Genomic DNA, 24718 nt, shown 5'->3' with positions numbered 1-24718 from the left:
AATTTAGTATTTAGAAAATGGTTCGTCGATGTTGTGTAACAAATTGCAATGGCAATTATAATCCTCAGAATAGAGTTAAAACATTTAGACTTCCAAGAAACATTGAAGAACGAAAACGTTGGATTGCTATAATACCAAGAGATAATGTTCCTGATACTGATAACACCGTAGTATGTGAAAGACATTGGCCAAAAAATTATTCAACTGTTACTGTTTATGGGAAGCTGAGACCTCGTGATGCTCCGTCAGTATTTGATTGCATAAAGCCAAGGTTAGTTCCTACTGTACCCATGCCACTTAGAAAAACATCAAAAAGTCTTAATAGTGCTCGCTGGTAAGAAGAGGATGAGTTAGCAATATTTAATTCACAAGAAAAAATAGAAAGTATTAATGTTTTATGTGAAAAGTTAAAAACTAATCAATTTAATTTTGCTATTATTAATTATTTATGCAATCATATATTACATATTCAGTCTTCAGACTTTTTAAAGGAAAGTGCTATTCCTAGATTTCTTCTTTGCATAAATAAAGATCTCATTTTTGAAGCATTTCATTGTGGAGTTAAAATTAGTGTTATGACTTTATCATCTAACCGAGTTTATATTATGAACAAATTTTCTCATATCCAAGAAGCATTAAGATTTTTAAATTGTTGTGAAATAACACCTAAAAAAGAAGTTGTATATCAACAAATTTTGTCAATGAATAAAACATGTATTGGGGAAAAAAAGTATCCAGTTGAAACAATTGTGCGAGCATTTGAGTATTTTTCTCTTTCACGATCAGCCTACAATCGTATCAGAGAAGATTTTGAACTTCCAAGTTTACGCACTTTAGGAAGAATTACATCTAAATGTAAATCTTTAGATGATACCACTTATATCAGACATATTTTCTCTAATCTCAGAGATGATAGACAAAAAACATGCATTTTACTTCTTGATGAGGTTTATGTTAAACCAATGTTGCAGTATCATCGTGGCATAGTATTTGGTAAATCTGTTAACAAACCTCATCTATTAGCAAACACAGTACTGAGCTTTTTGGTTGTAACATTGTTTAATGGACCAAAATTTCTTTACAAAATGTTACCAGTCAGAGAACTTGATGCTGAGTTTCTTTTTGAACAGACAACCCTGATTCTTGATGCAATTAAAAATAATGGGGGCAATGTTGTTGCTATTGTCTGTGATGGTAACAGAGTCAATCAGAAATTTTATAACTTTTTTGAAAAAAAAGAAGCATGGTGCACTAAAGACAATATTTTTCTTTTATTTGATTATGTTCATTTATTAAAAAGTATACGTAATAACTGGATTACAGAAAAAACTCAAGAACTTGAATTTTATATTGATGGTGAAAAAAAAATAGCACGGTGGGTTAATATTATTAATTTGTACAAGCTTGAAACGAAAAACATTGTTAAAATGTCTAAATTAACGGAAGTTTCTGTTTATCCAAAGCCGATTGAAAGACAAAAAGTTATCACTTGTCTGCAAGTGTTTTGCGATGAAACATTGTCAGCATTAAAAAGTCATCCAGACCTGCATGATAATGAAGGGACGATTATTTTCATCTCTAAAGTCATTGAATTTTGGAAAATTTGTAATGTTCACAGTCCGTATGCAGACATTTGTTTGAAAGATTCTAATCGAGCTGCTATTGCTTCTGCTAATGATGACAATTTAAGCAAACTTTCTGCAATGGGTGATTTTGCTATACAAATAAAAAATACAGAAAAAGGAAAAAGAGTCAAATTACTAACAAGAGACACTGCTAGTTGTTTAGCTCAGACCTGTTATGGTTTGGTTCAGTTGTCAAAATATCTTTTAGATACAACTCATCAGTATGTGTTATTAGGCAACTTTACAACATATCCATTAGAAAAGCTTTTTGGAAAATTAAGACAAGGCTCAGGAGGAACTTATTTTATTTCCGTTCAACAGGTTCTTGAAAAAATAACTATATACCGTACAAAGTTGCTATTAAAGTTTGAGAAAAGTTCAGATGTGTTAGCCAATCTAGGTTCAGATCACTCTTGTCCAAAATGTAAATTTTTACCAAGCGAGGGTATTTGCAACGTTATTGACAATTTACCTGCTCTGTGTGACTCATTGACCGTCGATATTAAAATGTCATTAGTTTATATTGCAGGGCACATTATTCGTGAAGATGAAAATCCAGATGACACCTTTTATTTCTATGAAGCGTATGGAAACTTTGTAAAGGACTTAAATCGAGGAGGTTTAACAATTCCTGGTGACAAAGTTTGTCAATGGGGAACTTACTGTTACATTCTTTTTTATGAAGTATATAATGACACTTGTCGGTCATCACTGTGTAACCTCCTTATGATGCTATCAGAATTTTATTCATTAGGTATGCAAAGACATCATGGATTAACAATGACAAATATTTTATTTAATAATTATTGTCGACTCTATTCACCTCGTTCACACAAGGAGCCAAAGCAGAAGCTGATAAAACTCAGCACAAAGTAAAATGCTTTTAACAAAAACTGTAAAATAGTGTTTAGTAAAATATCTAAAAAGCTTGTATTTACTTTTTATTCTCTAAAGATTTTATCTCTTTTTTCTCAAAAATTTATTTTTAATACTTAAAAAACCCATTAATAAATTTTGTGGTAAATGCTAAAATTAAATTACAGCAAAATATAAATCTATATATACTAACTAAATTGTTTAAACATAATTAGCTTTAGATACATTTAAGTTAATTTAAAATTGTTATAAATGTTATTTGTTAGTTATATTACAATGTTAGTTATAAACAAAATTAAAAAAATAATAGTAGTAAATTCATCTTTTCACTTTTTATAAGTTGCTTTTAGTAGATATATCATACAAATATTATATTCATGCAAAAATCACCTAACTGAGAATGTAAATTATTGCGAAGTAATATTTTTAATCTTGCCTCCAGTTTTTTACGCAAGCCGCGCGTTGGCAAGGCCTGTTATATAGTAAGCCATGTTCAAATCTCTTATTGTTGATTAGGAACCGATTACAAAAGGCAGACTGAGGGAGATTGTACTATAATTGGACCTGCGATTAGAAAAAAGAGACAACGAACAACGGCATTTCTCAGTAACACGTTCATTTAATTACCTAATATCTTACTTGAGAGAAAAAAAGGCAAAATTTAACAACCTATTTACATTCCATGCATCAAATCATTGGTTTTTGAAAAAATGATTGTACACTTGTAGTTAAAAATACTTTCCTGAATCACTTAAAAAACCTTTAAAATGCGCACACTCGTGCAAACGCGTTGTACCTTTGTTGAAATATTTTGTTTAGGCCTGTATTTTGACACGTTTCATAAATTTTGATCAGTGTTGTGGCAGGTTTGTTTTTTTTTTTTTTGCATTTATCGCCTGCCCGGATATCCATTGAAAAAGTAGTATTTAGTGCTCCATTAGTTTAAACGCTTTGAAGTTAGCTGTTATGGGCAATTCCACAAAAACATAACCCATGGACAGAAGAATATCTTTCTATAGATTTTCAAAATTTTCATATCTTCTGAAATACAAAATCTCAGTGTTTAGTAATATGTAGATTTTAGTTGAATTCGAAATAAGGATAAACAATGGTAGTAAGCTGAAGAGACAACATTTCGGGTACGATTTTTATGTATTGCTCATAAAAATATCTTTTTAAATGTGTTATAAATTTCATTAACACAATAAATAAGTTCGCAATAGTTATTCAGATATATATGAATAACCAAGAATTAGTAAGACATCCTTTGCGAACTTGTATACTTTATGTTTTTCATTCGGCACCAAAAAGCAACACAAAGTTTATTATTAAAGTTTCAATAAATTTATTAAGAGAGTTTGAGCAGTTTTCATTTTTAGTTCACTGAAGGTTATTTGTAAAAAGATAATCATTTCAATAAATACTGTAATTATCAAATAATATATCTAAGTTTATTTTAAGTTAATATATACATTTGGAGTGCAAAATTAGGCAACAAAGTCAAAAATGCTGAACAATTTTATCCACGGATGGATTGGGAACACAAAGTGGCGTGGGACCAGTTTTCTGATTTCTTTTTCTGACTTTTTATTTCGATAATATAGTAAATTAAAAATTTGGCAACCATGAAATTTATAACACTGATGTTTTATTTATTTTCAACAACAAATTTTAAATTCTACAAGAAAAGAATATTCAACAACAAAACATTTATTACATCAAACAACAATTATATAATTATATAGTTCACATCGTACATTTACGTAAAGATACGTAAATATCCAACGTAAAATACGTAAATACGTAACGATCCGTAAATACGTAATGATACGAAAATACGTAAAGATACGTAAATACGTAAAGATACGTTTACGTAAAAATACGTAAAGATAAGTGACGCAATGATTTGATTACATATATAATTCAGTTGTTTATCTCATAAGAGGTAAAAGATGTTTCTACTTACAAATAAACCACAAATATACTCAAAAATGTTTTAAAACTGTAGATATCAAATCTCGATACCCTTGTAGCTAAAATATAAAAATAATAGTATACAATTATCAATAAAAATAAATAAAAATGATTTAAGATTCATATGATGCACCTATTGCATAAATAAAATGGAGAACGTCACTGATTGGCTGTCATATAATTATATTATAAATAATAGTTATCTTTAACAAGTCAAAACTTGTCCTAAATAAAAAATTACAACATTTAAAGTTTTAACCTTCTATTTCTCCCACCCTATTTATTTATTCCTTAACTTTAACATTGGAATTTTATATCTATATTTATTTTGAATTTTTTTTTAATGTTTACATTTATTATTAGTTTGTTTTCAATTTATTTCAATTTCTTGATTGTTTGTTTTCAAATCTGTTTATAACTTTGTTGTAAGCAAATTTAGGAGCTGTCTTAAAAAGTCTTAAAAACGAAAGATTTACGATGCGAGATACAGGATGTCATTAAATACAGGACATTAAATATCATTAAAGAGATTTTTTGGATAAAAATGATTTTTTTGTATTGCTCTTTTTTAAATGAAGCGATTTTAGAAAGACATGCGGTATTAGATTTTCATAAAGATTGACATGCATGCCATAAATATAAACCGAAAATTGAGTGATGTATAGATAGATAGTAGTAATTCAAAACTAACCTAGTGTCGAACCTTTGCTAATATTCCATTGGAACGACTTAATTTGAGAGTAAGTTTATTTATGTCTATTTTGAATGAAAGTTTCTCATCTATCGCAACGCTAAGACAAGTTATATTACTAGACAAAGACAGTTTTTTGCCACTTAATCTAGAATTCAAGTATTTTGGAAAATTCGTGTTAGTTTTTCTCAGAAAAGTTAGTACTTTGTGTCTTAAAAATTACTATTTCTGTTTTTTTAGTACTCGGTGAAAATTTATTTGCTCGAAGCCATTAAACAAGACTGGCCATATCCTGATTAATTAATGTTTATTTAGTTTTTTTGAGAAAATTTGTTATTAATTGAAAATTAGTATCATAAGCAAAATGATGACGTATTTTAATATTTGATAGAAAGATTAAGATCATTGATACTGATATAAAAGAGAAGAGGAACTAATATCAATCCCTGAGGATGCTTTTAATGTCTAAGAAGGTGCTGTTTAAAGTAAAAAACTGTTGAGATTGGAAAGGTATGATTTAAACTATTTAAAGGGTATGCCTCGTACACCGTAATAGTTACGCTTTAGTAGGAGAATGTCATGGTACACGGTGTTGTTTAAGGAAGTTTTTGTTTACATTAGGAAGAAGAGAAATCGGGCGATAACAGGTGCAGTCAATCTTAGACCCTAATTTGTAGACTGGAATAACTTGGGTTGGCTTGAAGACATCAGGAAATATTCCTTTGCGAAATGAATTATTTAAAAAGATACTTAGTAGTTTACATAGAATTTCTGACGCCAGTGTAAGAAGTTTTGTTAGCAGACTCTTCGGCGCAACACTCTTACCTTGTATGATAGTGAAATTTAAATAATTGTGGGTTTCCTCTTTTGTTTTTGGTTGCATGTAAAAAGAGCGTTTTTGAAAGTTGAATCTAGAGTTTGGAATTCCGTTGGATAATTTTGAAGCAATCGTAGTGAAAAAAAGATTAAAATGATGGGAGCTTTAGGATTAGTTTCGCATTTGTTGTTGATGAGTAGGCAAGTTGGGGTGACTTATTTGGCTTTACATTTATCAATTCTTTTATATCTTTCCAATTGCTTTTTATATTATTTTTATTGTGGCTTTAAAAAAATTGAGTAAAATTTTTTTTTGCTGAACTTCAGAAGATTGCTTTTACGACATTACGACATTGTTTAAACTTTTACGACATTACGACGTTTAAATTTTAGGATATTACGACAATGTTTAAACTTTATAAAAAGTAAATTTTTCATTTTAGAGCTTTTTTTTTTATTGAATTGAAAACCAAAATTTACTAATGGCTTGTTAACTTTTTGTAAGAGGCTTTGTGCTCCACAGCACAACCCTTTTCCAAAATGATCGGTGAGAATGAAATGGAATATGAAGTGCTAAGAAAGAGTACTGTGGTTTGGAATAACAGAGAGAAAAAACTTATTTATTCAAAATAAAATAAAAAATATCTGACTAATTTTTCATTTGAATTTGCATTTTGAAATGTAACATTATGATAAACTGAGCAAGATGATCAGATATTGAAGCGGAAATGTTGCTTGAAATCATTTAAGAAGAATAAAAATTTAGAAAAATATTATTAATTACTGTCTTCGAATGAGTGGTTATGCGTGTAGGCTGTATAATAAATAAAAAAAAAAAAAAGAAAAAGAATCTGAAACCATTAATTCTAAAAAATGTGAAATCTCATGTATTTGAAAAAAAAATGTTTATGCTAATCTCCCATTCGCATAAAAATTTTTTTTGTCAGCTAATTTTCATCAACGAATTCAGATGGGCACATTCAGACGGACACATTCAGATGGACACATTCAGATGGACACATTCAGATGGACACATTCAGATGGACTCATTGATGCATGACGATATAAACAACCATTAAGTTGCTTTTTTTAGAATTTATTGCTTTAATAAATATAATTCAAGTTCTTTACTTTTAACCAGGATCAACTCAGTTCTAATGTTAAAGTTTGAGCAAGGCCTAATATAATTAAAGCACTACCCTCTTATGCTTTAGTTGGCGTGTGAACAGATACATATCCACTTAAATCAACATTAGTTACAGATACATCTTTATCGTGCAGGTTAGATTCAGTTATTCCAATGATATCAAGCAAATCATCAAAAGATGTTAATTGTATTTCAAAATTGTCAATATGATAAGGTAAAAAGATATCTTTGTATGGAAATTGCTTAAAAAATTTTGGGAAACATAATTGCACCAAGGAACATCTACATAGTTGCATATAATTTAAGGTTTAAGATAAGTCAATGAGGTCCCCAAAAAAGTTTTTCAAGTTTGCATTATCAGATAGATTTTTTACCAGGCTAAATTTCCTGCAAGTATGGTAGATGAAGCAAGAGCAGAAGTATTAGAGAACGGAAGAAATGTGTTTATACAGCTAAGGCATTATCAAGTGACTTTTTTTTATATTTCAGTTTGTCAACTCGATTATGCAAAATGTAATCGAGAATTTGCACAGAATTCAAAATGACTATGTAGCTATCATTAATTCAGATTTTTTATATAAAAAATCAACTCACTGTTTATGTTAATCAATGGAAACCTATTTAATTTTTTACTTTGCACATTTATGTAACATTAATAGATGATGCTGATTTCGCATTTAATCTTTTTTTTATATATATTTTAACACTTTGGTTCAACCTTGGATTCCGCTTTTTTTTTTTTTTTCTTCTGGGAAAATACTTCCGCAAATTTAAAGCTCTCCTTGCTGTATTTCCGTCATTTGTATTTCCAAACCCTTCGTTGGGATATTCATCAACAAATGTTTTTCTTTGAGCCTCTCCTTAAAGTATTTTTTCTGTTACTACAAGAAGATTTCTAAAGGAGACACTTGGCACAAAACTTCTTAATTACTCTGGATTATAGATCTTGCAACCAATATTCATGCTTAAACTTCTGGTTAATACAGCTATTTTTTTAATTTACTTTAAGTTTGAGGCGAACTATTGCAATCTAAAACTGACTCATCATTCTTTAAAACCATTTTCAAGTATCTTAGATTTTATTACTGTTTATAAACACCTGGCTGCTTTATCTGATGAGCAAAATGTGCAGTTTATGGCTGCACCCATTAAAGTTCTACCAGATAATCATTTGTTAATATACAGTTCTGTATTTTTAATTGTAAATGGAGCACAAGGGGTTGGTATGTTAAACTTTCTACAAGCTTGTTTGGTAAATAGAGGAGTTAAAGTTGCACATACTGTTCAGTCTGTAAGTATGACTTGTTCAGTCAGTAAGTGTTTTAAAAAAATAAAAGCAATCTTATTATTATAAATCATAATGACATACAAAGTGCTAGAGGCTTATACTATATAATAGTATAGAGTATATTCATTCACTCCTTTATCTATACTATTTGGAATTATGTTGCATTTAAAAGAGCTGGCATTCTTTAGGAAGTGTAGTATAACAGGTTATAGACACATTGTAAATGTATCATTAATGTTCAAATCCTTTGAGTTGTTTTATGATTTGGAATGAAATATTTTATGTAAGTTGTACTAAGTAAGGCAATTCGGATAAAATAATTGTTTCTAATAATCTGGATATTGGATGCAGTTAAAAATAACTGAATTTTTAGTGATAACTTAACCTCTGTTTTCATTATCGTTTGCTTTGGTGCATCATGGGGTTGATAAATTAATAGCTTTCTAAGCTTTTGTTAATTTTCTTCAGTTTTAAATTTTTTATGAAAATGCGCAAAATCTTCTGGGCTTTTCTTTCGCGCTCTAAACAGTGATAGTACATGGTTATTTGCTAGCCAAAGTTTGGAAATTTAGAACGTTCTTCGTTATTTTTCCAGATCCGGGTTTTCTGTATTCAAGATCTATTGGCTAAACAGTTATTAATTTTTATAAACTACTCGTAATCTGTTCTGCCTTCTACCTAATTTATCTTTCAATACTTCTTTATCAAGCTCACTCTCTTACATGGCTAGTTTAATAAATATTATTGATTAAAAAGGATTCATTTTGATAGTTGCATTTTTTTGAATTGTATAATTATCATAGAGGTGTTACAGATATAAACGTATATGATATATCTAGATTCAAGTGTGTTTTTACCGAATTCCTATTAGCCATAATACTGAAAGTTATATATATCCTAATAAAATATATGCAAAATAAGTTACTAACAATAATGAGATCCGAAATCTAGGGATCTTAACTAATTTTATAATTTTGCATCGTGTGTTATAACCCTAATATTTCAAGACGGAACAAACTTTAAAAATAAAAAAATACCGCGTATATTTAAATAAAATTCAGATGAAAAATGATAAACATTATGTATAGTGCATTTAATGGACAAACAACGATAAAGATAAATGGTTTTTTTGATTAAGCATTTAAAAGTAGGTAGCTTATGTGGAGTTTCGTTTTTTTTTTTCTTCTATTTTGGTCTGAAATAGGTGCTCTAGGTTAATTATTAAATGGTTTCCTAAACTACTAAGGCTTTCCTGTTACATGGTACAATAATATACATACAGCTTATAGGAATGACTTCAAAAGGCAGTTTAAACATGTAGCTGGACACATTTATCAAGTGGTAGATTGGTAGTTCCAGACTGACCTTTTATATTCACCCAGCAGTTAACAGATTGATATTTAAGATTTTCTACTAAATAAATTTTAGTTTTGCACCTTCTTCCCTGCCCTCCCTTTTTTTTTTTCTTTTTCTTTTTTTTTTTTTTTTTTATAGCAATTTGTGTCAGATTATTGCTTAAATTGAAAATATATTATAACTATTAAAAAAGTGGTTGTCAAAAGAAGAAAGTAGTCAATCCACCTAAATAAGAGATAAATAAGAGATAAATAGATAATATGCTACTGTTTTTTAGTTCGAAATGAATCAGAAGTACTATAAAGTGAGTCCAAATGAAGAGGTAAGACAACATCTATTTATCATTTTTTCACTTTTGGAGTAACAAGATATTTCTTTGTAAAGTATGTACTTATTCAAATTTGTTAATAAAGCATAGTTGTTCATCCCTGACTATAAATATAATCAAAATGATTTAAATATTCTTTTAAAAAATTTGAATTAGTATTTGATTATTTTATGTTTAATCAAACAATTGATTTTTGTTGATTTTTTATTTTGTAACTACAGTATTAGCACTATTTGAGTAAATCGAGTTAGGATTATTCCAGAATTATGTATTCATATGCATAATATGGCTTGTAATGTTTTCCTATAAAGTTGTTCTTCATAAAAACTGTAATTTTTTTCTATTAGGTTGCTCTTCATAAAAAAGCTTTTAAAGAAAGCAAGATGAAGAGATTAAAAGAAGTAAAGTTCTTAAATTATTTGAGTTCTGGTTTTAATTATGCAATTTTAAACTTGTTTGTAAATATTCATGTTAAATGTTTTAAGGTCAGAGAGCAGGAAAAACTTGTGTCAGCAGCTCTTTTAGATAAAACAAAAAGCAACAAAGTCCAGCATGTACAAGATATGTTAAAAATTCTCAAGGTAAAGGCAACATTAAAACTTTTCTTAAGTAGTTAATTTACATGAATAAATGAACAATAAATAATGGCTTCTTGTTAAAGGATTAAAATTTGTGTTTATCATTGTTTTTCTTAATGATCTTTGTTACAAACATTTATAGGTATATTTTTTGCTGCTTTACACAATATGAATTATAATTTTAAGAACTTTTTTTAAATTTACCAACTTAAAATAAACTTTTGAATAAAACTCTTTGATATTATGTAATTTTATGTCTATGTGAATGTGTAAAGCATTTCAACTGTGTTATGTCTATGTGAATGTGTAAAGCATTTCAACTGTGTTATGTCTACGTAAATTTGTAAAGCATTTCAACTGTGTTATGTCTACGTGAATGTGTAAAGCATTTCAACTTATGTGAAATAAATTATGTAAATTTATGAAAATTTATGTAAAAACATACATTTAGTTCTCCATGAACATAAAAAATATGCACCTAATCTTCACAGTTTAATTATTATATTTGCTATCTTATTTTATAATTATATAATAGTTTATTTTGTAAGTATAGTTATGTATTTATTATTTATTGTATAAATATAGTTATATGTTTAACAATTATTTTATAAAAAATTTTGTATTTACTATTTATTGTATAAATACAGCTATATATTGAATGCTATTAGTATAAAAAATTTTTCTAAATTTATTTTATAAATATAATTGTATATTTACTATTTGTTGTGAACATATAGTTACATATTTATTATAAATTATATATATAGATTGAGTTTGAAGGAAAGAAAAAAAAAGAAATTGACTCGCTGTTAAAACAGCTCAATAACAGATTTAAAAGTATTGGTGAAGGACACAATTTTGTTTGCCAAGTATTTTTTCTTACTTTCTTAATTTCCTTTTTTTTTGTGTGTGTGTTTTAGTTTTTGGTTTTGTAAAATGTTTGTTGTTGGTTTTTTGCAGTCTTTTTAGAGTTCAGCTTTTTTAAGTTTTAAGTTATTGATATTTGTATAGAATTAATCAAGGCTCTGGAGTCGGTAAGCCACATTTCTGACCTTGATTTTATCATGGACCAACTCTGATTCCTTTATAAGTCACCCATTTGTAACAATAAATTTACTGTAGTAAAATGTTAACATTGGCTATTTCATCACCACGATATAAATTAACCATTTAGTGCTTTAAACAATTTTTATTAGAAAACAATTTCTGAACAAACAACTTTTCTGAACTCTTGTTATGCAATAAACTCTTATGCAGTCGCTAATAAAATTATGAATTTGTAAAAATCATGTTTGAAGCATCGTTAGTTGGACAGAAAGAACTTGTTCTTTTTAAGTTTACATTCTTAAAAAATCTTTTCCACCAATACCTGGAGAAATTCACTGGTTGATGAGCTTTGGTGTTTTTTATTGCCAATGTCTTGATATTTACTTCATTTTTTTCGAAATCAAATTGGACATTGATTGCAAAATAGTTCACTCTGTGAAGAAACACAAAGTGTCCCTTGAGAGATTCTTTAAGTTCTTCTTTTTGTTTAACAGTTTCTTCAATCACTAATTTTCTAATACTCTATCTCCAGAGAGATGCTAAGGTTGCAGGTCATCTCTCCATTCAGACCCATAAAAGCTGGTTTTGAAAATAACAATGTATGCAAAATATCCTTTACAACAAGCTTTATGATCTGTTTTTTAAATGTATCTACTGTCATTGTCACAGTAAATTTGTCACTGACAAAATATCTTGCAACTGTTGTCTGCAAGGTTCTCTGCTCCCTTACTTGGCTGGAAGTGCTGGCCACTGGTTAATTACTTGGGATACAGTCTCTCTCTTTCACAGCTTTAAGTACTTCAAAATAAAAGTGCTGTAAATGTCTCTTTAGATTGGAAGCTCTTTTAGGAGCATTCTTATCTTTGCCTGCATATGCACTGATCTTGGCTGCACAAATTTTTTTTTATCTGTCACCCTTCTGCACTATGAATCTGTCATTTTGCCAATTAATCACACACTCAACACTAAAAGGTTTTTCATCTGAGAAAGTAATGGCTGTTGACAAACCATGACTTTTCACTTGATTCAGAAGCTTCTTTGATAGCTCCAATCTCAAAGTTTTTAACCTTTCTGTCAACAGTTGGCATTGGATTGCCACACTTTGCCACACAGATTGGACCACACTGACTTTTTCAAGTGTTTTTAGAGTTCTTTTGACTGTCCTCTCATCAACATGGAACAGTTTTGCTGTCTTTAATGGATACAGTAGGTTTCTTTTCAACATGCTTATTAAGCTTTTCTGTGAGCTTTTAATCAACTCTTTTGTTCACTGGAGAGGGTTTTTGGCTCTCTCAGAACTGTTACATTTTTTCACTTTATAAAATGTAGTTTTAGACACTCCAGAAAAAAAAATCACTTCATGTGCAGGTGAAGCTGCGTGAATCAAATTTAAAACTTCAGTTCTTTTGGCTTCCATTAAAAAACTTTTAACCAAAATGTTTTTTATTCACAATTTTATTTAAATCTAGGACAGTCATTGAACATTAACCAACAAAAACAAATTGCAGAAGTATTTTACTTACATCACAAAGCCTAGCCAAAAATCAGTTCGTGAATTGCTGCCACACCCTATATATACATATAAATAAATATGTTACATCGCTATTGATGTATGTTAGAATTATATTTGTCCTAGATTTTTCAAATAATGAAATTAGAAAACCAAAAAATATAACTAATTTTAAATAGTTGAAATCAAAAGAAAAGGATGAAAAATTTTTAATTAGTCATACTATACCAGTCATTACTCTTCACGTGAATGAATGTAAGTATAAAATCTTTTGGTTTTCTTTCACCTAGAGAAGGTAACATTAAATAGATTGGTTTTTCAAGTCCTTTCATACCTAAGTATGTTACATGGTACGTTGTGCATGGGCTGTGATAACCCTTTTAATCTGTTGTTTTAAAAAAGATTTTTTTCCAAAATTTTGGGTATTTCTTTCCTTTACAGTGGTTTATCTGCAGCTTTTCTAGTGTCAAGAATTTCTTATTAAATTTTTTAATTAACAATTAAAATTTCAAAATCTGCATTGCTGTCCTACTTTAGAGTTCTAAAGTGTGACTTTCTGTAAATTTATGATTAAGTTATTACCATTAAATATATATTCTATTTTAAATATACATTTTTTTTCATTACAATCTTTGTATTTAACATACCTACAAATAATTTAAGTACTTATTATACACAGATACATACCATTAATTGGCCCTGTCATTGCAATCTTTGTAAAAAAGAGATATATTTAAGATGCAATAATTGATTCAAGTTTATTCTGCTGTTTAGTTACTAACAGTTAAAACAGGTGGACTTTTAGAAATCTTCTGTCCTTTTACTTTTTTACCATTTGTTTTTTACCAGTTCTTAATGCAAAAAAGATAGTGAAAATTATGCATTTAGCGAGTAAAATGTTTGTAAAAATCCGTCAAAGTTAAATCAAATCCTGAACGATATGGATCCAACACATGTCATAGACAATATTACTGTAACCATAGACATAATAATATAATGATTAAGCAACTAGCTATTTACAGAGTTTTATTTATTAATTACAGGGTGTTAATTACGGTGTATCAAAAAACAACTTTTTTTAAATTTGAAATTGTAATAGAGCGGAAAAGTTGCATAATGCTATAAAAAGTAAATGTGCCTAATTTTTTTGTATATTTTTTGTGTCTTCAGTTCGCGCTAGGGTTTTATTTTTCTTAAAAAAATACGTTTCCTGACCTTTTTTATAAAATAAAAATAACAAATTCTATGTATATACTAGAGTTGTATTAGAGTTTAAACATTAGACAATGATCAAGTTAGAAATGGTTACAATATTTAAGAAAATATTTTAATGTCTTCAGTTGCCGCTAGAGGGCTGAGTTTTTAAGAAAAAACACAATTTTTATTTAAAACAAAGTAATTTTAATTATGTTGTTGATGCTTTCACTTGTCGTCACTGTTTACGTCATTTATTTCCATCACCATCAGCATTATTTAACACAAATTATGTCTACAATCAAAACATTTATTTAGTAAATATTCAGATAAAGAGCAAAAAGCACAGGTTATAATTTATTAGTTCTGATTTACATCTGTTTATCATTAAAATAGATTGAAATCAAAGAAAATTTTATTGGCAGAAATGTCTTCTGCTGCAGTAACAACAAGAAAAAAGTCTTCTGGTCCTATCTTCGGTTCACCAGCAGACTTACGTGAAAATGTCTTGCCAACATACAAACATGTCATGCTAAGTTATCTTTTCCCAATACAGAAAATGAGAGTGAAAAGTAGTGGAAAACAGCCTTCCTTGAAAGAAATATCAGAAAATTTGGCGCACAAAATAGAAAATTTGTGGAGAAAAGCATTGATACCTACTGTGTCTCATAAACGCATTGTAAAAATCTTTCTTGATTACAATCAAAAGTATAGAAATATTATGAAGTCCGTTAACAAAACAAAACAAACAGACAAGTTAAAGTCCAAAATAATAACATTTCAAAAGCATGCAGAAAATACTTTATTTTATGTTGCAGCATGCAAATGCCTTGATTTTTCTAAATGCATCTGTGAAAAAGTAAAGAAGGTACCAGAGAAAGAACATGATTTTCTCAGCGATCAGAGATTTATGAGAATTATGTATATGGAAAGACTCGATATTCAAAGTACTTTAAGATTACGGCGAAAAGAAGCAAGAAAAAACAGAGTAAACAGCCCCTTACTGTCTAACCCATCAACACAGTCTTTAGCTATTACAGGTATTGAAGCTCAAGCAATAACATCAAGCTGCATTCAGAATTCAAGTTTTTATTCTATATCTCAAGATTCTGACACTGATGACATTGTGATTTGGAATACTGACTCAGAATCAGAAGCTGATTATTTAGACACAGCTGAAAGCCGCAAGCGAAAATGGAACGGAAAATATAAAACTGAATAAATGAGATCACCGTTACTATCCTTAGCACAAGCCTGCGATAGAGTAGGTGTTTCAAGATGAGGTGCTGCATTTATAGCGTGTGCTGTGCTGGAAGATATGAACATAATTTCAAAAGGAGACAAATCTAAAGTAATTGATAAAAACAAGATTCAAAGAGAATGAAAGAAAAACAGACTTAAAATGCAACATTTAGACCATGAAAGTATTCAAATGTTAGAAGGTTTGTATTTTGATGGAAGAAAAGATACAACATTAGTAATTGATACAAACAAGGAGAAAAATATACGAAAAACTATAAAAGAAGAACATGTAGTTTTAGTACAGGAACCAGGTTCAAAGTATCTAGGGCATTTAGAGACTGCATCAGGGCATGGATACAGCATTAAGACAAGTATAAAAGGATTTTTAACTCAAAACAACATTGATACATCAGTTAGTACATACAAGTTAGTTGCCATGAGTTGTGACGGGACAGCTGTCAATACCGGATTTCTTAATGGTGTTGTTGCTTTGTTCGAATTAGAACTAAAAAGACCTGTCCACTGGTTTATCTGTCAAATACATGCTAATTAACTGCCTCTACGGCATCTAATTAAAAAACTAGACGGACCTACATCAGGACCTAACGGATGGTCTGGACCAATCGGAAGAGAAATTAAATTGTGTATTACCTTGTCAATAGTCAACTACATTCAAAAAATAGACAAAAAATCTCTTAGTTCTGACCAAAAATACTTACTTGATATTTGCAAAGCAATATCTACAGGTTATTGTCCAAACGCTTTGGCTAACCGAAATCCTGGAAAACTTAACCATGCCAGGTGGGTGACCACTACAAACAGAATATTGAGGTATTATGTTGGATGTAGCGAACCGTCACACAGGCTGAGAGAAATAGTTGAGTTTGTTATTAAAGTTTACTGCCAAATATATGGTATGCCAGTAGTGAAATAAAAAGTATCATCGATCCAGTTATACAAAGGAATGGTTTTTTTGCGCATCCAGAAAACATACTTCTTGCTATGATATCGGATACTCGCCCAAATGTGAGGAAATTGGCATTACAACTGATAATGAAAGCAAGATCGATGAAAACAAACAAAGTCCGAAAGTTCTCTATACCAGAAATCAATTTTAAAGCAAAAGACTATGTAGATCTAATTCATTCGAAAAAATGTGAACTAAATGAACCTCCGATTACCACTCACATTTCAGATGAAAATCTAATTGAATTGTTAACAAATGTTTATCTTCCAGATGTGCAGCATTTTCCATGCCATTCTCAAGGAGTAGAGAGATGCATCAAACGTGTAACCGAAGCTTCAGATCAAGTTTGCGATTTGGCTAAAAAAGATGGCTTCATTCGTGCAAGACTTGCATCGCAAAAAATGCCTTTATTCAACACAAAAAGACAGTTTGAGACAGATCCAAATGGATCAGATAGTTGAACATTATTACAGCTAAACTTTAAACATTTTTCAGAAATATTTTCCACATAACTTTAATTGTACATTATGGACTGCAGAGCTTGTTTGCCAGAAACTCGTTAAGCAGTGTTTTTTTTAAAAACTTAGCCCTCTAGCGGCAACTGAAGACATTAAAATATTTTCTTAAATATTGTAACCATTTCTAACTTTATCATTGTCTAATGTTTAAACTCTAATACAACTCTAGTATATGCATAGAATTTGTTATTTTTATTTTATAAAAAAGGTCAGGAAACGTATTTTTCTAAGAAAAATAAAACCCTAGCGCGAACTGAAGACAAAAAATATACAAAAAAATTTGGCACAATTACTTTTTATAGCATTATGCAACTTTTCCGCTCTATTACAATTTCAAATTTAAAAAAAGTTGTTTTTCGATACACCCTAGTGTTAATTGCAGGGCATGTTTTTTATTAATAGCCTATCAATTATTATAGAAATATGTTAAAAGTGCAATATTTCTATTAATATTTTTACTAATGTGTTGAAATATTGAAAGTTGCAAATGCGGATTATGTGTATATATAATATGGAAATATTACTTATTTATGCCATATATAGTGAATATGGCAAGGTATTTTTGTTTATTTTCTTTACACAAGTATGCCACAGGTACATTTGGTTTCTTTTATTTGTTAAAGTGTTAGGTTTCAAAATTACTTTTATTTGAAACAAAAAAAAATGATTGCTTTTCAATATTACATGAAAAATGTTAACTAAGAAGTTTTTAAATTTAAAAAATGCAAACATTTTTCAGGGAACTATTTGTTTTTTACTTTAACTTCAAGGAGGATGGAAAAATGAAGGAGCTTACTGCTGCAGAGAGAGCTCTAGTTACAAAGCGTTACAAAAGAGCTGTTAATAAGGTGAAATGGTTTTAGTATATGTATATATGTATGTATGTATGTATGTATGTATGTATGTATGTATGTATGTATGTATGTATGTATGTATGTATGTATGTATGTATGTATGTATGTATGTATGTATGTATGTATGTATGTATGTATGTATGTATGTATGGCATACATACATATATACATACATACATGTATGTGTATACATACACATACATTGTATGTGTATGTATACACACACATACACATATGGAAGAAAATAAATCTTTTAAAAATGTTTATAGTAAATTTATGATTTGCATAAGCAATAAATAAATATACATATACTAGTAATGGGACCTTCTGATTTCTTTCTTTGATATTGTTAATTTTAAAATCTTAAGATCTTAAAAGAAAAAGCACTAGTTGATGCATCTGTTGCAGAGCAAGCTGACTTAAGGTAAAAATAAAAATTTCTTTTGGTGTGTTATAAACCTTAAAAACCAGAACAGAAAACCAGACAATAAGATTATGTACAATTTTGTATTGTATTAATTTTTTGAGTACTCCATAAATTATTTCAGCTATTTTTGACTGTCCCTCCCCTCACCTTGTAACAGGTCAAAGCATTTTTACCAATCCCCCTAAGAGTATGTCTTAAATTTTTTAATCCCCTAGATTAATACCTGACATTTACATTGTACTCTATTAGCTAAATTAATATAATGTTTATACTTAAGTTGTATTACATTATACAAAAAGTTTAAATATACCTCTGCATCCAGCATGTGAATTAACATTAAAAGGTTTTCAACATCTTCATTGAGAATGAATTAAACATCAGATGAGTCTTAAGCTTTTTTTTCTTGCTGTACAATTTGTTAATTTGAATCTTCAGTCCTTGATGAGGCCATTTGAGATTCTTCAGCTACTAAATCACATTCAATAGGCTCTACATGAGGTGGAGCATTTGATTCAGAGCATTCAACTAGATTTGATTCAGTATCTTTGGCATGAGAGATTGTTGATGTTTTTGAAGCTAAAGACTAGTTAAATAAGTAGCATTTGACTTTCATTTCTTTGGAAGAATATTTAAAAACTCTTTTGATGATGTTTTTTGTCATTTTTTATTTCATTCCATATATAGAATTTATCTCTTGTTAACATCTCTGCTTCAACTTTGCATGACCATAAGCTTTGGCATAATCATCAAATAACTATTTGTATAAATTGCCATTATCAATTTTATATAACAGTCAATGCCAAAAAAACTAGCCAAGAAATTTTGTGTAGTTTTTTTTTACAAAAACTTGAAGTAAAGTTGAAAAAGAAACAATGAATGATTTTACTGAAAGTATCATTATATAAAATTCATGTTTATTCTCAAGTATCAATCAGTATGTAGAAATCATGTTTATTCACAAGTATTAATATATATATATATCAATTTATGATATGTTATATATATATATATATATATATATATATATATATATATATATATATATATATATATATATATATATATATATATATATATATATGTTAAAAAGAAGAAAAAAAAACACTGAGTTGTTAAGGCATTAAAAAACACATTTTGTTTAATGTTGTTGTGACAAATACAAAACCTATGTAATAGGTTTTCAATTGGATTTAAGTCAGGTGACTAATTCAGCCACCAGTCCAAGGTAAGCATGTTTTTTTTCAACATACACCTTTTTACATTTTGCAGTAACTTAGGATCATTATCTTGTTGAAATAGGTAGTTACCATCAGGAAATAATTCCATGCAACTTGGTTTTGCTTGATAAACAAGGATCCCATGGGATTGGTCTTGATCCATAATGCCATCAACTTTGTGAATCCTTCCTGTAGCATGCACAGCAAACCATCCCCATACATTTATCTTCTTTTGATACTTAACAGTGGTTTTAACACACTTAGGATGATACTTTTCATAACTATGCTTCCAAACACAGAATCTTTGAGAGCATCTAAAGTCAAATGGAGTTTCATCTGACTAAACATGTCTCCATTGGGCAATAGTACATTCTTTATGTGCACTGCACCATTCAAGCTTATGTGAAAATTTGAAGAAACCTCCTGACAGCTCAATGACAAATTTTTGCACTTATGTAAATGACAACTTATAGTTTCAATAACAGTAATTTTTCTTCATCCAATCTTACTTGCAATATCTCTATGAATCATTCCAAATGATGACATCTCAATAATTCTTCCTTTATTGATGTCATTCAGGAGCATTTTCATCTGTATATTATATATTTATATCTTATCTAAAAAATGATAAATTAGCATATTGGATCATTAATATATACATATCAGAATTTATATATTGTTTATTTTAGTATATATTTATATACTAAAATAAACAATAATACGATAATAAATAAATAAAAAGCAGAAGTTCTAAATTTCATTTCGTGTTTAAAAGTTCATTAAAAAATGTGAGTTTAAGAAAAAAGTTTAAAATACAAAATGTAAGTTTAAATGCTCTAAATAAATTCCTATTATAAAACATGTTACTTTTAGTTTTTTGCTGCTGGGAAAAATTGTTCCTATTTCTGAAACAAAATGCTCCTCATGTTTCATCAAATCATGAACTTTATTTAACAGTTTGTTTTCACTGTTCTTATTAAACTCAGCAAAATTAAAAGATATGGGTTTAAGTTTCAGTGAAATGCTTTGAAAACCCTAAAAAAAGTAACTTTTTCTACAAGAAAAACTTTTTTTTGGCGTTGACTATTTAAAAAATTTGCAAGTTGAATAATGGAATTTGTGTGAACATTGCTGGTGGATATTTTTGTGAAGGAATGTGCAGCATTGGTAATTAATTTTGACAAAATTAACATTTCACTCTTTGTTTGAATCAGAAATAATAAATTAACTTATTTTGTGTTTGTGTGAGTAATTTTTGTGGGACGGAGTTTGTAGTAAAAAGTATTTAAACATGATAACTCAAGCACTAATACTAAACTTTACATCACGTTGAGTTTGTAGTAAAAAGTATTTAAAAAATACTTTTGAAAAAATACTAAAAAACACAAACTTTTTTTCAATGTATAAAAACAATGAACTTCAAACAATGCACAGCCATATTAATAGATAATTATGCTGCACGTATATCAAGAACTTTTCTTTTAAATGAAATCTAGAAAGTAATATATAAACCAACCAATAACAACAAGCAGAAGTTTTTTAGTAACTGATGTTTAAAGTTGAGCTAAGCATTTAAAAGATTTACAAAATCTTTAATTTGCAATTCAAATTTCGCTTTCAAATTTTTTTTACAAGCTTCTACTTTTTGAAAGAAATACACAAACTGTTACTCTAGTTACTTATACTTAGCTGTTACTCATTCTTGCACATTTACAAGAAAAGGTTTTGGATTTTATTGTTCCTAAATTCACTGCAACTCATGTTTTTGAACAACTGAGACCAATTTTTTTTAAATAAAGATGGAGTTGATGCAAATATTATTACAAAAACTCAAGTTTTTAACCAATAGTTTGAGTTTTTATTAGTAATGATTGTATCAACTATTTTTTTCCATAATTCTATGCAATAATTTATAAATCTAAAAGTTTGAGACTTCTACCAGCTGTAACAAATCATCACAAAAAATAAACCCTCCCTCCATAATATACTTATATATTATTGAGGGAGGGTTTTTTTTTTTTTTATGATTTGTTACAGCCTTTGTAATCAGCTTACCAGGCTCCTCATTTATTAAGATATATGTGTTTGGATTTCTGATATTCTTCTGAAATCTCATTCAAATCAAACCTAGCTGTGATATTAACATTTAATGTAAAAAAAATAATAGTGAAAAGAATTCCACAGTCTGTTATGAAACATTGAAGGTAATTTTACAATTTCATTTAACTTTTCAAAACATTTTTTTTAAAAATCTTTATGATTGCAGAAAGAAGATAATTGCAATGGAAGAAGACAGAAAAAAAGCAATACTTTCACTTCCAAAACCTCCTCCAGATCCTATTGCTGTAAGGAAATTTTTTTATAAAAAATTAATATTTCTTTTCACACTTAAAATAGTTATTCATTTTAAAATAAATAAATATTAACTTAGTATAGTTGCACCATTATATTAAGATGCACACATAAAATCATAGCATTAAACAGTTTTTTTCAATGAAATTTAAAATGATCAATATATTGATTATTTTTTTTTTTTTTTACTGATTAGCAAAACTTTGTGTAATTAGCTACAGCATGATGTATAAATTTATCAAAATTTAACAAATTGTCATAATTTATATAAGTTTCATATTTCATATAATTTTCAAAATTTATATAATTAGCATATTTTAAATAGCACTGTGTGTTTGTAAAGTGAAAAGGCATTTCTTCAAAACCAGTAATCTTCTTTAAATGGCAATATTTTAATTGAATTTTTTTATGCAAATAATTATGAATATTGAATATTTTTTACAAATTATCATTGAGAAGTTATTTAAATGTTGCAACTAAAACTTTTGTTTCTCAAAAAACAAATTTAGCTATTGTAATTCAAGTTTTTATAAAATTACTACAAGTTGAGTTGTTTAGTTCTTATAAAAATAAATTCAAGTTCTTATAAAATTTATAAGTTGAGTTGTTTAGTTGTAAAAAGTATTTTAATATAATAAATTATGTAAAAAACATTTACACTTCTTTATTTTATCTTATCTTTTTTTTCTCTCTTTCTTTTAACATAATTATTTCTTTTAACATAATTATTTCTTTTAACTGCAGTTTACTGTATTTATTTGATTATCATTTATTTGTTGCTTATTTATCTTTAGAATTTGAAGCCAATAAAAGGTTTGAATGAAAATTTGATATTTTAAAGCAATTTCTTTTCAAAATATTTTTAGTTATTATTTTTGTATTACTTATGGTTTTATGATCTTCTTTTAATAACACCACACAGCCAAACAAACACACTCTAATTGATAATCAGTTATTTGGATTTTTAAAATGCCTTTAGTTGTTACTTCTATTACAAAGAACCAAACTGTTGATTCATTTGCACTGTCTCATTATAATCTACACTCTGTACTATCAAGTTTTCCTGAGATTCTTGTAGAAAAAGTTTCAGAAGAAAATCAGGTACATAATTTTTTCCTTGTTTGACAATTTTAGCCGAATTGATTTTAGATCAGTCAGTGTTAGTTATGATTTCCAAACTTTAGATGTTTCATGATGGTTCATCTAAAGTCTGGAAAATAAAATTATTTTTAGGTTGATGCTAAACTTTCTGCAAAAGAAGAGGAAATCAAGTACAAAGTCCTGCAAGAAGTAACTTTTTTTAGGATACATTTATAATAAACGGAAATTATTCCTGCATAATTAATGAAAATTATTCCTGTAAATTGTAAATATACCATGTCCTCCAAAACTAAAGAAACTCTAATAGGAAATGCTTTTCCTGGAAATAAAAATGTTTTAAATAATTGTAAACAGTTTTAACTAAAAAACATTTAATAAATATACCACTTGCTAATAAATGTGGAATATATATATATATATATAAATATATATATATATATATATATTTGGTTCTCATTTGTATGACTCTATTTAAATATTTTTTACATGAAAATAAAATGGTATGTAAATGGTAAAAAAAATAATGTTATTAGAACAGCACTGCAATTTAATCAACAAACTGTTCTCTTTGAATCTGGCTTTTAGTTAAGGAAGATGATAAATTTATCATTAGTCATTTATATTAAATTTAACACTAGAAATCTTTTTTAAGTAGAAGCTTTTAGTAAAATTATAGCTGAAAGATGACAGGATGGCTTGCAATAAATATAATAGTGTTTTAAAACAAAAAATCATTGATAATTATAATACTGCAATAACACAAAATGACTTATGTAAAAAGTATAAAATATCAAAATTGGTTGTTAGTCATTCAGTTAAAAAATATAAAACCAATGGAAGTTGTAACTCAGCACTTAAGTGGATGACCAAAGAATATTACTCCTCATATTGATCAAAAAATTACTAAGTGAAAAAAATCCATGTGCTAGTGCCAGAGATAGAATTTGGATATTGATATTTTGCAAAATCCTGAACAAGAACATTTGATTGATGCAGGGTTGTAAAAGTTATTGTGTACCATAAAAACCATTCATATTGGCGAAGAACTGAAAAGCAAATTTAGAGTTCACAAAGGGTCACAGAAATCTGATGGCGAATTAGCGGAGACAAATGATTCAGTCAGATGAGTCAAAATTTAATCTGAAAGGTTCAGATGGTTAACAAAATGTGAGAAGACCAGTTGGCAAATGGTTTATGTACAGTATAGGAACTGTTAAATATTGGTTCAGCAAAGGCTTGATAGTTTGGCGGTGCTTTGCTGGATTTTCTGTACTGCCACCACTCTATTGCATATAGGTATAATGGACAAATACATATGTAGTTCCATTCTAGAAAATTAAATGTTACCTTTTGTAGATTAAAATTGGTTGCAAACATGTATCAAAACTTGTTGAAGCTTTTTTTAAGGTTCAGTACAAATACAATCATTGTTTTAAAATGGCTACGTTATCTATTGAAGTAAATTTTATTGAGAATTTTTCTGAACAACAAGTACATATGTGGTAGGTTCAAAAATGCTGAAGAATTGGATCAGGAAATTCAAATTGTCATAAATGAAACAAGTATAAACTGATATGCTTAAAAGTTCTTAAAATAAAGATAAATTTTTT

General features: G+C 28.3%; 2 protein-coding genes across 3 annotated transcripts in view; both read left to right on the top strand.

Moving 5' to 3' along the window:
• The first annotated feature begins 564 nt into the window (after positions 1–564).
• LOC149877651 (uncharacterized) lies at positions 565–2603 on the top strand. Its single transcript, XM_090074350.1, has one exon. It carries the CDS (start codon positions 576–578, stop codon positions 2499–2501), a length of 1926 nt encoding a protein of 641 aa, XP_089930476.1. The 5' UTR covers positions 565–575; the 3' UTR covers positions 2502–2603.
• Positions 2604–9430: 6827 nt separating this feature from the next.
• Positions 9431–24718, top strand: part of LOC145181556 (uncharacterized) — a 38225-nt gene continuing 22937 nt past the window's right edge. For both annotated transcript variants that reach the window (XR_016447949.1, XM_090074002.1), the window contains exons 1-11: positions 9431–9564; positions 10051–10095; positions 10449–10502; positions 10587–10682; positions 11447–11548; positions 17928–18005; positions 18380–18435; positions 21922–22000; positions 22802–22820; positions 22987–23108; positions 23241–23297. Coding sequence is in view for 1 of the 2 variants with exons in the window: in XM_090074002.1 (XP_089930128.1) it covers positions 9538–9564; positions 10051–10095; positions 10449–10502; positions 10587–10682; positions 11447–11548; positions 17928–18005; positions 18380–18435; positions 21922–22000; positions 22802–22820; positions 22987–23108; positions 23241–23297 (735 nt within the window). In the remaining variant the exon portion in view is untranslated. The remainder of the gene's footprint in view (positions 9565–10050; positions 10096–10448; positions 10503–10586; positions 10683–11446; positions 11549–17927; positions 18006–18379; positions 18436–21921; positions 22001–22801; positions 22821–22986; positions 23109–23240; positions 23298–24718) is intronic.

The sequence above is a fragment of the Hydra viridissima genome, unplaced genomic scaffold (genome assembly GCF_058129835.1).
Source record: "Hydra viridissima isolate aposymbiotic clone 2 unplaced genomic scaffold, HvirCarnegie_v1 scaffold_16, whole genome shotgun sequence".
In the NCBI taxonomy this organism is placed as follows: domain Eukaryota; kingdom Metazoa; phylum Cnidaria; class Hydrozoa; order Anthoathecata; family Hydridae; genus Hydra; species Hydra viridissima.
Note: the sequence above shows the minus strand (reverse complement) of the source record. Positions and strands in the feature narration are given on the sequence as shown.

Excerpts from the sequence above, each read along its gene's own strand:
- LOC149877651 (XM_090074350.1), top strand. The coding sequence starts at position 576 with ATGACTTTATCATCTAACCGAGTTTATATTATGAACAAATTTTCTCAT.